Raw genomic sequence first — 17,084 nt, forward strand, 5'->3', positions numbered from 1 at the left:
ACGAAACAGTGCTCCCCACCACTCGCCCTTCGGCTTCCACTGTAGCCATAACAATCCGATTAACGGATAAGCCGAGAAGACTCAAACGTTAATCCACCGGCGTCCTCAAACCAGGGGCTTTTACGACGAGACTTCTGTTCTGTTTAACCGGAGCTGCAACTATACCGAAGGACGAGAACCACACCACCACCGTCGGTAGAAGACGTCCCTACGCACTCCTAGATCTTGAGTGTCAAACCACCACCTGAAATTAAGATCAAAATGCAAAAAAGAAAACGAGATCTGAAAAAATTGCCTTCAAGGGAGAGAAAATCGTTGTTTTCGATGCAACGATTGTGCCTCTATTTTTTCCTTATGTCTAGAACATTCATAGAGTTTCTTAAACTATAAGCTTTAGTAGCGTTGTTAGCTTTCGACAACACAAAATTATAAGACAATGCTCATGTAAATTTGACCTCTTATGGCAGAGGGTTAAAGACGGCACCTCCCAAACATATATGTCTTGGTCGGTAGGAGGATTAAAGATGGACATGTAGTGAGCATGTTGAGAATTGTAGACCCCAATTCACATATCTAACGAAATGCAGACCATGACTCTGTCCCGGTTCCTCGTCTACTTCAAAGATTATTATCATAACAGAAACATAACACAAAAACTTAACGAGTTTTCCTTTGCGTGAGGATACATATTGTGTGGGAAACTTTTTTTACAAACATCTACTATCAATTAATCAAGGTTTACATTATATTTCATATGCAAGCTTACAGAAAAATAAACAAAGTAACGTGTAGCCTAAAGACATAAGCGTCATGTCTTAGATGTATGTTTTCTTTGCTCTTTGTCTTTGGTTAAGCTATTTCCTCTATGTATCACCCTAAAAACACCTCTAGAACCCCAAAGAAGAGTTCTACATTTGTCTCTCATCAAAGTGATCTGAAGAGACCTTAAACCTAATGTAACATCTATGTTTGAGATTAGAATTAGAGATGTGTTGAATAAATAAAAGAGTTCTGATCTAATATGCTCCCAGAATTCAGATATCTAGAGTGGATACGGATATCAAAATCTATATCTGGGCAGTGCTGGCTCTTGGGGTGTGCCGGATGTTTAAAGCCCAAATCTTTGAAATAATTATAAAATAGGGTCCAAATTTAAACTGTTAAATATTTAGGCTGTAAGTCTTATAAAAAAATCAATCTAGCACATGGTACAAAGATTTTTGAAGCGTGGATATCAGAATCTGGGGTATTTATTACATATAGGGCTTATTTTAGTTTCAATTGTAATTACATAGGGTAATTTATTATTAAGATTCAAATATGATGTCGTCAAGAAACGAGCAGACGTAGATTGTTTGTGTAAAATGCGAGTGCCCAAAGAGTGAACATGTTTCTATAGGTTGGATAATGCAGCAGCATATTCATGTAGATCCCTCTTCTCTCCTGCAAAAATTTAAAATTCAAATCTATAAATGTCGTAATTCGATTACCCCGAGAGAAAAAAAAAATATAGGACAAAACAATTAGAAAAAGGGAACCAAACCTGTTGTGGGAAATCATCATTATCCAACTGTGAGTTAATCAACACTTTGGCGGCGTGATGAACAGGCGAAGGGTCTCTCTCCATTTGACCACCCATAATTAGAACCATCATAGCTTGTCCGGTATTAACCACATTTGTCCTGTTTCCTTCGGAAGGAATATATTTCTTGTTACGGCAAGAGAGAGGGCTTTCTCCCCAACCGCCTTCAACGTTTTGCGTGTTGAGAACAAACTGTACCGCTCTACGTATAGCTTCGCAATTACCATAATTCTTCCCTGCAGCCGCTAGACCTCTTACCGCGAAAAGCGTTCCATACGTGAAACAAACTCCCCAGTTTCCGTACCATGAACCGTCTGGCATTTGCAAGTCCTCTATGTATTTTACGCCTTTCTGGATTAAATTTTCGATTTCTTTCTGTCGGTGATCGGGAAATTCTTTCGTAAAGCTAGCCATTCCCGCAATCACCGAGCCCGTACATTCAAGGTACCTAACGATAAAAGATCCAATATCATTTTTTCTATAAGAAAGTAATTAGTTAAGTCCAAAAAGAAAGTATATAATATAAAATATAATATTACTCATGCTCCACAACTGTGTTCTCTGCATGCTCCACCGGACTTAGCCACTGCATTTGTTACAATATCACCTTTACTTTAGCCTCTCTTAAAATGAAATTATTCCTCCATAATTCCATTTATATTCAAACAATTAATATTAGAGAGAAAATTTGAAAAAAGAAAATTGTAAACGTACCTCTAGCCATTTTTTTCCAGGAGCTGGCTCCCAAACCGTCATACCTCCATTATCACTCTGTTATACATTGACACAACTTAATATTGTTTTGCCTCAATGTTAAACAAAAGATTCGCTTAACCGAACAATCAAAGAAGCTCTACATAGCACCTATTTACCTAGCTATAATGTCACTAGTCAGTTACTTGGCCGAATAGGTATTAACTAATGAATTCATATGCATAATACATTCAATTGTAGAGTTAACATTATATTGAAGTTTACCTGCAGGTAGATTAGAAAATTGACGGCATCATAGAGCTTCTCTACATCCATTTTTTCGCCAGTGATCTCGGAGGGCATGCGGTGGAAGAGTAGGCAGCACTGAGGAAGAAGCGGCACACAATACATGTGTCAAGATCATTTTATAAAAACGTTTAGGTTTTGATAGATTTAAGATTTTTATAGCGCCCACCTCTATACTTTCGGCAGTACCGTCCGAAATCGGCAACCCTTGTTCTCGGTCCTGAAATGTCCATCCCCCTTTGGTTATGTCTCTAAACATTTTGAGATGTTCCCCATGAGGGTTTTCGCTAATCTGAGATTGCTTCAAGAAGTCGTATCCTTTTATCAGGGTTGAACTAATCTCATCATCCATGTTTGCGGCTAACATAACTTGGAGCGAGAGGGCTGCATTCCACGACTGGCTACCCATTAACTGCTTGCACAAGTGACAATATGTAGGGGTTAGATCCCAAACTAAGATAGAGTTTTAAACCTTTTTAATAATGAATTATTGAAAAATAAAATTATTAACGGTATTTATGGAACAAACACTTTAAAATATATTATTTTAGAGAGTTATCTAATAAAATATGTATAGAACATGAGTTTCAAAATTACTCAAGAGGAAAAAACGATACAAGTCAATTTTTTATTGTCAATAATTTTGAATTACAACTAGATTTTAATCCGCGGTACACCGCATGCATATAACTTTTATTATTATTTATATTTTATATTGTATTCATTTGTTAAATATTGTATAATTTGCAAATAGAGAAATAACTAAATTTTCCTACCGTTTGTGTGGCTAAATGTTTATATTAATTTTTTAACCCGCAATATATTTCATGACCATTTGTTTGTTATATTTAATTTGTTTTGTTTAGTGTTTGAGATTCTATTTTCATTTTTAATTATTATAACAAAAAGTAAGACATCTAAATACATAGTAAGTCATTTATACTAGGCCTTCGACTTTGGTTTATTAGGATATTTCGGTTCGGTTTATTCAGTTTTTCGGTTATTTTTAAAATTGAAAGCTGTTTCGAATTGAACCGACTAAAATTTCGGTTCGGTTTAGTTCGGAAACGGCTATTTTAGTTTTTGCCATTCGGTTATTTCGGTTTATTAGTTTATGGTTAAAAATGTTTTTGATTGTTGGGCTTGCAAAAAATGGCCCATTAACACTACAAAAAAAAAAAAAAACATTATGAGATTTGTCTTGAGAGATGGAGAACCCACGACCACGAGTGGAGCTGCGGAGGCAACGGCGGCAAGATCTCGAAGCCGAAGCTTGCGGTATAGAAGTCAAAGAATGAGGACGAGGAGAAGAAGAGGATGATGATGATGAATAGATGATGAATCGAGAAGAAGAATAGTCAACACAAAAGAAGAGATGATGATAATATATGGAAGAAGAATCGTAACCAAGGAAGATGATGGTGAATCGAAAAAGAAGAGGACGATGTTGAATCGAAGATAACAAAGATGGTAAATCGAAGATAACAAAGATGGTGAATCGAAGATAACAAAGATGGTGAACTGAAGAACAAATGAAGAAGAATCAAAGAGTAACTAATGAAGAAGAGGCAATGGTGGCTATTTGGAAAAATTAGATTAGGGTTTTCTTTTTTCGGTTAACCGTTCGATTCAAGCGAAGCGAACCAAAAATCTCGGTTAACCGAGTTTAATTAAAATATTTCCGATCGGTTTACTTAATTAATAGAAACCAAACCGATTTGCCCAAATCTCGGTTCGGTTCGGTTCGGACAAATTGGTTCAGTTCAAATTCGCAGGCCTAATTTATATGCTACGATTAAGTCACATTTTTCCTAATAATTTAATTATTTTACCCAATCTTAGTAGAATCAACTTGATTTTATATGTCAAATATTATAATATTGATAGTATTGACAAATAATAAAATAAAGATTATAATCCGTATTAGCATAAATTTAATGATATTTTATTAATTCCAATATGTCTTCTTTATAATCCATCTACTACATACCATATTATATAGTATTTTTTAAAAAATTTTACATATTTGTAATATTTTAAAATTTTATTAAGTTTATATATTAATTATAATATTTAAATAAATGTAAATCAAAGTTTTGTTACGTTAAGAATTAAAGCTCACAGGTTTTTGGAAAACATAATAGGAATCAAATTGTTGTTTTCTTTGTTTGCAAATGATTCTGAGATAGAATATTTTCAATACAGAATAGAAAGCGTAGTTAAATATATTATAGTGTCGGTTTCCATATTCACTATGCTGTATTTTTCTAGTTGGAATGTTAAGTAAAATATTTAGGAAACAAGATTTGAAATAAAGCTATTTTTGAAATTTTTTTAAGGATTCACTTTGTAAATAATTACAAATAAAAGAGTAAAACTCAAAATGTACTTAAAAAATGTATATATAGAAGATAGAATCAAATAGAGTAATGCAAGTAAAATTCTTTGCCGTATCTCTTAATTCGAATTAACTGAAATAATTAAAAAGAACTATCTTTTACCTGGATTTTAAGGCCATCTTCGGCAATCCATATGAAATCGGGGACTCGAGCAAGATGCTTCTTGAAATAATCACCATCCCGGTCTTCTACCCAACATGCAAGCATATGAAACGGCTACCAAAATAACAAAAGCAAAAATTTATATTGTCACATTGCATCATTTACTTCTCTTTAGTAGGGTAATTAATTTGTCACATTATATTAATTTCTAAAATGATGATTTGTATTCTAATAGTTTGTGTTAGTGTCGTCAGTTTTTCACCATATGGATTTAATACGTTCAGTATATTATGTAATTAATGTAAAACATAGTACCTTGGCAACACATGCACCTGTGATATAATGGGTCGTTTCATCATGGTAGTGAACAAGTTCCATTGTGGTTCGAAGTGCTCTTTGTCTTATGAACTTGTTGAAAGGCCAGCGGTTTATGATATTCTCCGAAAGCATATGAACCCCTTTCCAAAACAATTCTTGTTCAAATGACTTTGGGTAGAATAGATCTTCCTGCATCATTGTCATCGGATTTTTTTTTCTTATAAACATATAAAATGTCCTTTAATTTTGTTATCCACATGACTACACTAACCTTTGCGCATCTACTACGAGCTTGGCTCCATATGATTTTGCTGTAAGGCTGAGGAAATAGTTCTTCGCGGAGCTGTAGAATGAGAGGGGTTGGTGTAGCTACAAATTTTTTGCCATACAAGTATGACATTCCCATGATGAGATCTCGGATATATATCCATAAAGTACCTGCACTCATAGGTATATAAAAAATGGTTTTAGGGACAACTCAGTGTCATGTAGACTAGTAACACATCATAACGATATACAAATCTTAAGGTATGATGAAGTATGGAACCTCCATTTATTGGAGAAAAAGAAGGGAGCATCCAAATCTCGGGTGGTAGCGGTTTGCAACCAGACCAGTCATACACTCCGAGAACCTGGATAAAGAACATTAGTTGATGCATTTTATGAATCGAAACTACAACATATACTTATAACTTTGATAAAACAATTTTTTTTAGATATCTCCAAAGTTTATAGACATGTGTCTTAAATCATACCGAAAGCCAAGCTTTAGCGATCAAGGGCGCATAGGTAGCACCCCCATGGTCTAGGATCCATTTACGAGCCATTGCGCATGCACTTCCTTGACCATCATGATCTGGTTCTACTCCCAAAATCCGTAAACAGATGTAGTTGAGGACCGTACAAAACATAACGCTATGGCTTTCCACATCTAACCCCCAGCCACCATCTTCGTTCTGCAAATCAATGGTTTTCTATCTATATTAACATTTTTGAAATAAATTTCGCAATCTATCCTTCTAGTTATATTAAATTACATAAAAAATTTTTAGAAATAATATTTTCAGATTTTATCTAATTTCTATAAATCTCTCTACCCAATTCAAACATTAATATATAATTCTCCGTTCACTTTTATTTGATTTTATATTTAAATTATTTTGAATTATAATATAATACATTTACTTGTTAAAATTTGTGATTTTTTTCATAAGATGTGATTCAAAACATTTTAAACGGACAAATATTACTCAATCAATGAATAAAAAAAATACGTATGCAATGTCCCAAATTTGTTGAAAAAATCATAATATATATAAAAGTAGAGTTTCAGTTTCTCCTTATTGGTCCATTTGGCAATGTAATTTTAACAAAAAAAAAATTATATTAAAACACAAATTTAAAACAATTAATTTTCATATTTAACTCACATAATATAAAACTGAAATATTTATAGCTTCTCCCTATAAATTATGCATTAACTTTATTTCTCCACTAAGTTGTATTAATCAATTGTATTAAAACAAAACAATAAATTAGAATTGTAACTCTCATTTTTCTAAATGTAATTTTTCATCATTTCTCTTCCTATAAATACTCATTATCTTATTCTCTTAGTCTATCACTCTTTCATTCTCTCATCTTCTTCCACTACTCTCAAATCTCTTTTTTGTTTTGTTTTGTTTTGTTTTGTATTTTTTTTTTTTTTTGTTGTTGTATGGGTTATAAAAAATCAAATCAAATATCATTGTAAAAGCTTAGTTTTAGAGTTTGTATGATATGTATATCTTATATATTTATTTTAATCTTTTAAAATGTTTATCTCCATTTTTTATTTTATATTAACATCTTATAAGTCATTATTTTCATACTTCCTTACAATATTCACCACACAATAAGATCATAAAGTTGAAATGATCCATATATAATTATCTATTATGTCTCTGGTTATCTCACATATTCATGTATCATTTTTAATAATTTATAAAGATCAATATAATATTTAAAGATCAATATAATTATCCATTTATCCATTTATAAAGACTATTTTGTTTTGTGATCCAATTGATAAATCTGCAGAGATCAATATAATATATATTTTTTTTTTGATTTGAGGTTTTTGAAAACAAAAAGAACATAATTAAACAATTGGTTTTTTGTGTCTTTAATCAAAATAAAAAATGATCCAAAAAACAAAACATATTCAACTGGAACTTAAATATAAAAATAAAATATAATTTTAAAAATATCATTTCACTAAATTCTCTAAAGATGAAACCATTAGTATGAAATCTAGCACTATAAATTAAATTGATGAGTGAAAACCAAAAAAATATAAGTTATCCTTGGGATTTTAAAAATTATTGAGATTGAAGAATTCATATAATTTTATAAGAAAACTAATTTAGTTTGTCACTTAAAAAGTAATATTTTTTATTTTGAAATATTATGTGTAAGTGTTGAGTTTATATCAACAAACAACCAAATCATGTGAATTTTGATTCAGCCACTTGGTATTCCTTTTATTTTAGGTTATAAAAAATTAAAATATTTATTTATAATTAAAGACATGTAACTCCATTTAACTCAAATGTAACTCCTATCCAATAATTGTACATTAATTCATTCCTCCTACTAACTTATTATCTTTCAAGAGAAATTATTTTTGGTTAAATTTTAATATTTTTTATTTATTTTGGTTGGCTAAACTTATATTCATATTTTGGTTGGCTAAATTAATATATTTCTCATGTAAAATTATTGTTTATAATATATTTCTCATTTCAAAGTTTAAAGCAATATATCATATATATAAATATAAGGTTTTGGTCTCTCCTTATTGGTTGATTTTCATTTAATGTTTTCTAATTTTTTTTTTTTTTTTTTTTCTAATTGCTTTAAACAATATTTAAGACCCAATAAACACAATACATTTAACTCACACATTAAAATAAAATTATAACTGAAAATAAAATAAATTATGCATTAATCATATTCTACCACTCAATTTTATTCAAACACAATAAATTACTATTGTAACTCCATAGTTCTAAATGTAACTTCCATCATTTCTTATCATATAAATAAGCATTCTCTCAATCTATCATTCTCTCATATTGACATTCTTTTACTATCTCATTTTCACATTCTCTCATTCTCTTCTACAATACCTCAAATCATTTTTCATTTTTTTTGTTATTTTTGATTTCTTATTTTTGTTGTATGGGTTGTAAAAAAAAAGAAATATCATTGTAAATTGTTAATGCTAAATTTTAATTTTAGAGACTACATGATATATATTTTACATTGTTCTTATTTTAAAAGATTTATCTCCTTTATCTAATTTGGATTATTATCTTATAAGTAATCATTCTCTCTTCCTCTCCCACCAATATCAAATGTTGTTATATCTCATATGTGTTGTAAGAGTTTGATTCTATATTTTAATTTAGAAAGTATTATATATATATAGATATTACATTGTTCTATTTTTTTAAGATTCATCTCCATTATCTAATTTGGATTACCATCTTATAGTAAACATTCTCTCCTCCTCTCCTACCAATATCAAATGTTGTTATATCTCATATGTGTTGTAACTTGTAAGAGTTTGATTCTATATTTTAATGTAGAAAGTATTATATATATTTAACATTGTTTTCAATTTTTATTTTATTTATATAAAAAAATATTTCTTTTATATTTCTTGCCTTTCTAATCTATTCATATTTATTTTTTAAATTTGCATAGTTAAATTTAAATTCACATATGTTGGTTTTAACAAAACAATCAACTTTATTTGAGAATTAGATGTTCCTATTCATTTTTAAACGATCAATGTGTAACATATAAGCATTTTGTCTTGCAATCACAAGTTCCATTTCCATTACTTAACTCCATGGTTAAACTATAATATATGTTGTCCTATTTGTAGGAATAACAACATACTTATTTAATTTATTTAAAAGAGCAGATGATTAAACGAAATAAACATTTCTCCAAATTTTATAATTCAATCAGTGAGTGTACTTATTACTTTGAAAAACTTTTACATTGAAGTTCATAAAATCATATAAGAAAACTAAAATACTATATCACTTCAAATTTGGAAGGAAACACTTGGTATTCCTTTTAAAAAAAGTCAAGACACATATAAAAATTTATTAATATTTAACTCACTTTAAAGACATTAAAGGTCATTTAACTCAAAAATAACTTCTATCCAATAATTTCATACATTCCTCCCACAAATAAATATATATGTATATATGTTAAAGATTGTATTTAAATATTACATAATTTTTTAGTTAGCTAAATTTATAGTAACATATATACAATATATATATATACATAAGAATTTATATTACTTATTAACACCATAATTCGACCCATTATTTGCTTAACTCAATATTGGTTTCAAAGCCAACTAAAGAAAAACAGAAACAATCTTATTGATATTAGACCAAAACATGGGCATACAAACATATTCACTTACACGGAAGATATTTAAAAAAATAACTTATTATTTCAACATCAACGTATGAAGGGTTTACATACGCAGTTAATTAGAAAATCTATAATACAATAAATGTATTGGAAACAATATCAGTCAATGATAAGATTGGATCCTCAAAAGCAAGAAACAACATCTTCATAATTCATAAAAAATAAACGCCACAATTATACACATATGAACGAAATGGTATAAACATATTGTGTATAAATAAAAGTGACGGCAAAGCCCGTATATGCCTAATTAAAACGAAATAATACAAAAGAAAAAACGAAAAAGACCAAAAAAAAAACAAGAAAGTGCCAACTACACCACAACCCACGCATTGCGTGGGGAAGCACCTAGTAGGACAATAATTCAAAGTCAAACAATAAAAGAAACAAAAATAATTCCAAATACGAGTGAGCATGGAGATAACACTATCAATATTAGAGTCATAGACATAGCTAATTAAGTTGATTAAATTAATCTTATTTAAAATTCAAATTGTTTCGCAGGATGGTAGTAGTTAACTTATAAAATTAACATTCAAAATACAATTATAAAATCTTAAACACTAAAATAACAAACAAAATTAACAAACAAATAAAAATTAAAAAAATCTAATAGTTTTGTTACGAACAACTTGTCCCATGATGTACCATGGATTAAAGTCTAGTGGTATAACATATCATATGTTATAAGTTATAATAATTATACATCTTCTTATTTCTTTTTCTTTTATGTTTTAATTTCAATCATTAAAAGGTTCCGAGCCAGGCCCTACATATCATATGCCCAAGACCGTTACAATTTATACCTGAGTGTTGTACATGTAACGGAGTAACTCTTTGACATGCTCCGGAGTAAAGATTTTCTCCAGGTGTCCGGTAATGTACAAGCATATCACCTGTGCCAATTTTTAAAAGAAATTCATTACATTAATATTAAGAAACAATCATATTCCTTCCGAATGGATAAATATGAGTAACAAGAGAAAAGTAAACAGAGTAAAAGTGAGATAATCTCACAAAGGGAGCGTCCAAGAACATAGAACCAGAGCATTCAGCAGGCCAATGTCCGTCGTTAGACTGACACGCAGCGTAATAGAGTACTCCTCTTCTTAGTGCTGTTTTACCGTCTTCATATGTTATCTTCTCTGCATCCTCTACTCTCACTCTCGGGATCTTCTGCTCGAACTTTTTCTCCCTTAGAAACTATAAAACCAAAGAACCAACTAATGGTTATATATTTGGAACATAAACTTATAAAGTGTGATAATATAATTGTCATAAAGACAAAACAAAAGAGTTTTGTTAAAGTGCAGAGAGGTCTCATGACCAACCTGCATACGCCAGAAGAGATCAGGACTAGCTTTGAAACGTGACTTGTTGTTTGAGAAATTCAGGCGAGCCTCCTCGACCTCGGCAAGTTCCTCAGGAGAGCCCCCGTTAGCATCAAACTCCCAGATCTGTCTTCCGGCAAAGTTGTTGGTGGTGAACAAGTGAGGGTCTTGTCTTGCCTCAGCTCCGATTCTCAACCTCCACATTTCTTGTCAACCCTCTACTCTAGCTCGTTAATCAATAAGATATTTAATAAGAAGACGATCTTCGTTGAAGATTATTAAGCGGGAATTGCTCAGAGATTAGTTCTTAGTCTTTTAAAATGTTTTACTTAACTTGTTAATCAATTATAAGGTATAATAATTTTGATAAATTATTAACTTCCAAGTTGTATAGAGCACATGCAAACAAATTTAGGTCAAACCCCTTGGTATTATTTTTTATAAACAAAAAATCGGGGTAGAAGAAAAACCAACCAGACGGAGATTAATAGGCTTAGACGTACGGTAATAAATCAGACGACCATCGATCAGAGTAAAATCATAAAATAAAATATTATGATATGTATTATTTTTTTCCTTAATTGCGTTTATCATAAAATTTATATTAACATTTTTGAAGTACATTTTGTGTCATGCTCTTTTAGTTTTGCTTATTTAAATTGTTATTTACAACATTAACTCTTCAAAAGTTTCCAAAAATAACATTACTTCAGATTTTTTTCCTAAATATTTTACATTCCATTCCAACTAAAAAATTACAGCAACATCAATATGAAAAAACAAAATATGATATATTTAACTACAACTTTTATTGTGTATTGAAAATATTCTATCTATGAATCTTTTACAAACCAAGAAAACAACAATTTGATTCTTATTTTGTTTTCAAAAACCTATGAGTTTTGATTCTTAACATAAGGAGAACTTCGATTCACATTTATTTAAATATTATAATTAATATATATATAATTAATAAATTTTTTAAAATATTACGAATATGTAAAATTAAAAAGTTCAAAATACTATATAATAGATGGGTTATAAAGACGACATGTTGGAATTAATGAATTATCATTAAATTTTTGTTAACATAGATTAAATCCTTATTTTATTATTTGTCTAACACTATTAATATTAGAATATTTGACATATTAAATTAAGTTGATTTAACTAAGATTGTGTAAAATAATTAAATCATTAGAAAAAATGTGACTTAATCATAACGTATAAATGACTTATTATGTATTTAGATCCTTTATTTTTTTTGTTATAATAATTAAAAATCAAAATAAAGTCTCAAACACTAAATATAACAAACAAATAGTCATGAAGTATATTACGGGTTAAAAAATGAATATAAATATTTAGCTAAACAAACGGTCGAAAAATTTAGTTATTTCTCTATTTGCAAAACATCAAATATTTAACAAAAAATACAATATAAAATATAAATAATAATAAAAATTATATACACGCAGTGTACTGTGGGTTAAAATCTAGTTATGATATATATTTTATAACTTTTTTTAAATTGTTGAGTACTTTTCTATAAAAATAAAATTCTCTTACGATAATTAAATAATTAAGAGATTTTAGGTTTAGACCAGAATATTTTGGATAATTCCACCTAAATATTATTTGAACCAGCAACTTTTAAACTTTAACCGGAAATCTTGACCGACTCAACATTTCTTAAATAAACGGAGAGAGTATTGTTTTGTTTTCATGGGATCTCTAATTATTTTAATCCTCGACGCTTACTATGTTGACCCCGAACACGTGATCGATAGTTAATGCAAAAATAAGATAGCTGTAGATAGACATATGGTACGATGTAATCTTTTTTATTTAATGCTATCTGATCTCTTAAATTCTTGCGTTTTGAAAAGGTAACATGCACTGACAAAAGAAAAAAAGGATTATAAAAGCAGTAAGCTTGTAATTGAAGCTTCTTAACCTATACCCAGAGCCGGCCAAAGGCCAAGCCCATGAAGCATATTTTATATATAACTTTCGGCCTTATTTTTCAAAAAATATATTTAGTCTAGTGGCATTTGTTTTTGTTAGTGGGAATGAGTTCATGAGTTCGATTCTAACTTATAGCAAAACAGTCCTTTTATTTTAATTTGATTGTGGCCTTTATTAACTTAGAGATAGCTCTGCCTATACCCAATGATTTAATGCTTATAAATGCAAAGCGTAGCGGGACTGCGGAAGTTTCAGTGCACTGCACTCCATTGTTGTGAGTCATATGGTGCAGATACAACTGGAGAAAGCTGTCATCGTCAAGTTGTACTATGATTGCAGATAGATCATCCTTTATAGTAGAAAAGTATAAATATAATCGATGAAAATATAATAACGACTAATTAGTGTTAAGAAAAATGGAACTCACCGCAGGCATGGCGAAGCACCACTCTCAGCTCAGCGACTTGGCAAGCCGATAGACAGAATCATTCGAAACAAGCTTTTCCTCCTTTTAAATTCAGGGCACCGTAATTACACCGATATCCTTATACGCTGGTTTTCTACCAGAACTTAAGTTTGTCATCTATGTATTAAAGATTTAAACCCAAAAAACGTTACATTTGTTGTAAAGAGAAGGTTTTTTTGATGAATAAAATTTACATTCATTCCAAAAGAAAAATGGAACTCACGTTCTATCTTTTAATACTACTAGGAATAATTGCACTATATATATATGACATCTTTTATAATACGACATTACGACACCAGGTAAGAATACTACACACGTTTGCGTCAACAACCTTTAAGACTTTTGCACTCTCTCCTTTTCTTGACCATATGTCTCCTTGCCGTGGCTAAGTCTGCGTCAACAACCTTTAATACTTTTGCACTCTCTCCTTTTCTTGACTATATGTCTCCATGCCGTGGCCAGACTTAGGGCATCTCCAACCCATTTCTTTTTTTTTACTCCATCTTGGAGTAACTCCATTTTAGAGATAGTTTTCTCTAATCTATTTTTCCATTTTTGATTCCAAAAAAAAATATTTTGTTTCTATCTTATTATTAATTTATATAATGATCCTTTCTTTATTACAATTACAAATTTGACCTAAATATTTTATTTTAGCAAAAAGATAAATTAGCATATTATTTATATTTAAAATTTATTATTGAACAACAATACATTACACAACATTCATTAATTATTAAGATAAACATATGAAATATTTTTTGTTTATGCATCCATAGAGTGTTTTTCCCACTAATGATTAATTATTAGTCTTTGTTGTATTAAGCTGTTTTTTATTTTTAGTTTAAGTCATGTTATGTATTTAAAATTTTATTATTAGTTATGCTATTTTGTATCTTTTTTTTTGTATTATCTATTTTCTATGTAATATATGCTGTTGTTGAATTTTAACATTATTATTTATAAATTTAAGTATAAAGTAATAATAATTAACTGTATTTGGATATAAAATCTAAATATATATAAATCTAAAGGACTGATTTGTAAATAAAAAAGCTCAACTGCAAAATGGAGAAATGAATTAAAAGTCTCCAAATATAGAGAAAAATATAGAGATCTCCATTTTGGAAATGGAAATAAAGGGGATTGGAGAAGATTTTTTTCCAAAATAGAGTTTGGAAGCAGAAATGGACATAGACTGGAGATGGTCTTATGGGAGCTTAATTAAGGCAAGATTGAAATTGGAGATTTTTCCAAAAATAAATAAATAAATGTAAAAGTCATTTTGAAACATATAGACTATTGAAAACAAAAGAGTAATCTTAAAAAAAAAACAAAGGCATAGTCTTTTTTCCTTATGTTTTAATAAACTTTTTCACCAAATTCTCATAATTTAGGTTCCTAATTAGTTCATTTTCTATGTATATGATAGCAAGCATCTGATTGTGATTTCACAAAGACAAACACAAAAAAATTATATGAAAGAATTGAAGATATTTTGGGGGCTTGAGACAAATGCAAATTTTTTTTCCCATAGACACGGCTCTTTCGTTAGGACCGGGTGTTAGATATTTATTATCGCTTTGTATTTTTTTGAAGAATAAGATAATAATATTATAATTTTATTTAACTCATATATGGATTGAATAGCAGATATCAATTGTTTCAACTATTCATTCATCATATATACTCAGATCATTGTCCGACTTGTTAAAGTAATATTCTCTCTATTTTTTTATATATAATCTTTTAGGTTTGTGTACACAAATTTATAAATCATTTTTTTGGTGCTAACTTCATCAATTTCGGTTCAGATTCTCCTTATTGTAAAGGTGAATGTATGACCATTGCTTATCTAATCTAAAATCTTTAGTTTTGGTGTTTATGTGAGCTGTGGATCTATTTCTTGCTTGTCAGGTGAGTGTATAACCATTGCTTATCTAATCTAAAATCTTTAGTTTTGGTGTTTATGTGAGCTGTGGATCTATTTCTTGCTTATCTATGAGATTTTGTGCTTTCTATTGCTTGGTGAGACATCTAGAGGAACTTTGGCTGAGCTTAGTGCGGTCAGAGGTAGAATTTGGAGTTGGAGATTGAAGGAGATCGATGCTCGACATCAGAGTCGGTCGACACCAGGAAAATGTCGGTTGACACCATGTGGAGGTGTTGGTCGACACTGCTAGTGCTTTCGGAGATGTCGAGCAGGTGTACGTCGACACCAGGTGTCCAAAGTCAGTCGACACCATCTGGTGTCGGTCGACACCTTCCTTAGCAGGCGGCTGATGTTGTGTTTTCTTTGTGTATTGTCTGGTTTGTTTGTTGTTTGTTGATTGTGGTATGTGGAGATCTTATTGCTTGTATGTATAGTCCACTAGACGGGAGGATTGCCTCATTGAGTATTTATGATAATACTCATGCATCTCAACTGTTGTTTGTGGTGCAAGTAGGCAAAGTGTGATCGTGGAATATGGGTGATGAAGAGGAGGATGTTCTATAGACTCAGTTTTTTGTTTTATGCTTCTGTTAGGTTGCTAGAATGGAATGATGCTGTCTAGAATGGATGTTTAAGTTGTTGGTTCTATGACGTTGTTATATGCTTTTGGTATTGTTGGATTGTTATTGGTTATTCAGTTATTTAATTTATTCGTTTAATGATAATGGTTTATGTTGTTGAGTGTTATTTTCTAGTTGTATATATTGGGGTTAGGATATTAGTAAGTATGCGATCACTAGATATTATGTTTTTTTAAAAATGGGTCGGATTGTTTCAGTTTGGGTCGGATATTAATGCTATCTTACGTGGGATTCAAAAAGTATATTCTATGTGGTATCAGATCTCTTACGGTTCTAGGTACGGGTTCATTGTGATTTTTGTTATTGATTCTTGGATTTATATGCTTTAATTGATTATGTGAGTTGGTTAATTATGTGCGGTATTGAAACGACCGTCCCTTTTTTTTTTTTTTTTTAATAAATAAAAATAATAAATATAATATAATAAATAGAACTACAACTAGTGGTCCCATACCCACTAGCCACCTAACCACAATCACAATCATCAGCGGAAATAACAACACCAACATAATATCCAATAATACTCCAATAAAAAAACAATAACCATAATCATCAACAATGATCAATCCAAACAACAAGAAACAAGGAACCAGCAACCTAACAATGTTTCTAATGACCCAACTCTAGCAACCTAGCAATGCCAGACAACATCCAATCGAGTCCCTAGAACATCCTCCTCTTCATTGCCTTGATTCCACGATCACACTTTGCCTTTACCTGCACCACAAACACAAATTGAGATGCATGAGTATTTGATAAACACTCAGTGAGGCAATCCTCCCATCTACTGGGCTATACACACAAGCAATAAGATCTCTACATGCCACAAACAACAA

The 17,084-nt window shown here is 30.3% G+C and overlaps 1 protein-coding gene across 1 annotated transcript; it reads right to left on the reverse strand.

The window, feature by feature from the left end:
• Positions 1,241-11,505, reverse strand: LOC104787556 (marneral synthase). The gene is made up of 14 exons (XM_010513159.1): positions 11,238-11,505; positions 10,924-11,109; positions 10,713-10,802; positions 6,156-6,356; positions 5,948-6,032; positions 5,672-5,838; positions 5,398-5,589; positions 5,083-5,196; positions 2,751-2,993; positions 2,561-2,659; positions 2,297-2,353; positions 2,122-2,168; positions 1,544-2,030; positions 1,241-1,443 (listed from the first exon to the last, which is right to left on the reverse strand). The coding sequence occupies exons 1-14, from the start codon at positions 11,439-11,441 to the stop codon at positions 1,330-1,332; spliced, it is 2,286 nt and encodes a 761-aa protein (XP_010511461.1). The 5' UTR covers positions 11,442-11,505; the 3' UTR covers positions 1,241-1,329.

The sequence above is a fragment of the Camelina sativa genome, chromosome 5 (assembly GCF_000633955.1).
Source record: "Camelina sativa cultivar DH55 chromosome 5, Cs, whole genome shotgun sequence".
Lineage (NCBI taxonomy): Eukaryota > Viridiplantae > Streptophyta > Magnoliopsida > Brassicales > Brassicaceae > Camelina > Camelina sativa.

Bases quoted from the DNA above. Each gene is read 5' to 3' on its own strand.
- LOC104787556 (XM_010513159.1), bottom strand. From the start codon at position 11,441: ATGTGGAGGTTGAGAATCGGAGCTGAGGCAAGACAAGACCCTCACTTG. The intron at 6,033-6,155 runs GTATGATTTAAG...TTCTTTATCCAG, and splicing joins TCGCTAAAGCTTGGCTTTCG to GTTCTCGGAGTGTATGACTG. The intron at 2,354-2,560 runs GTAAACTTCAAT...AATGTATAACAG, and splicing joins ATTTTCTAATCTACCTGCAG to AGTGATAATGGAGGTATGAC.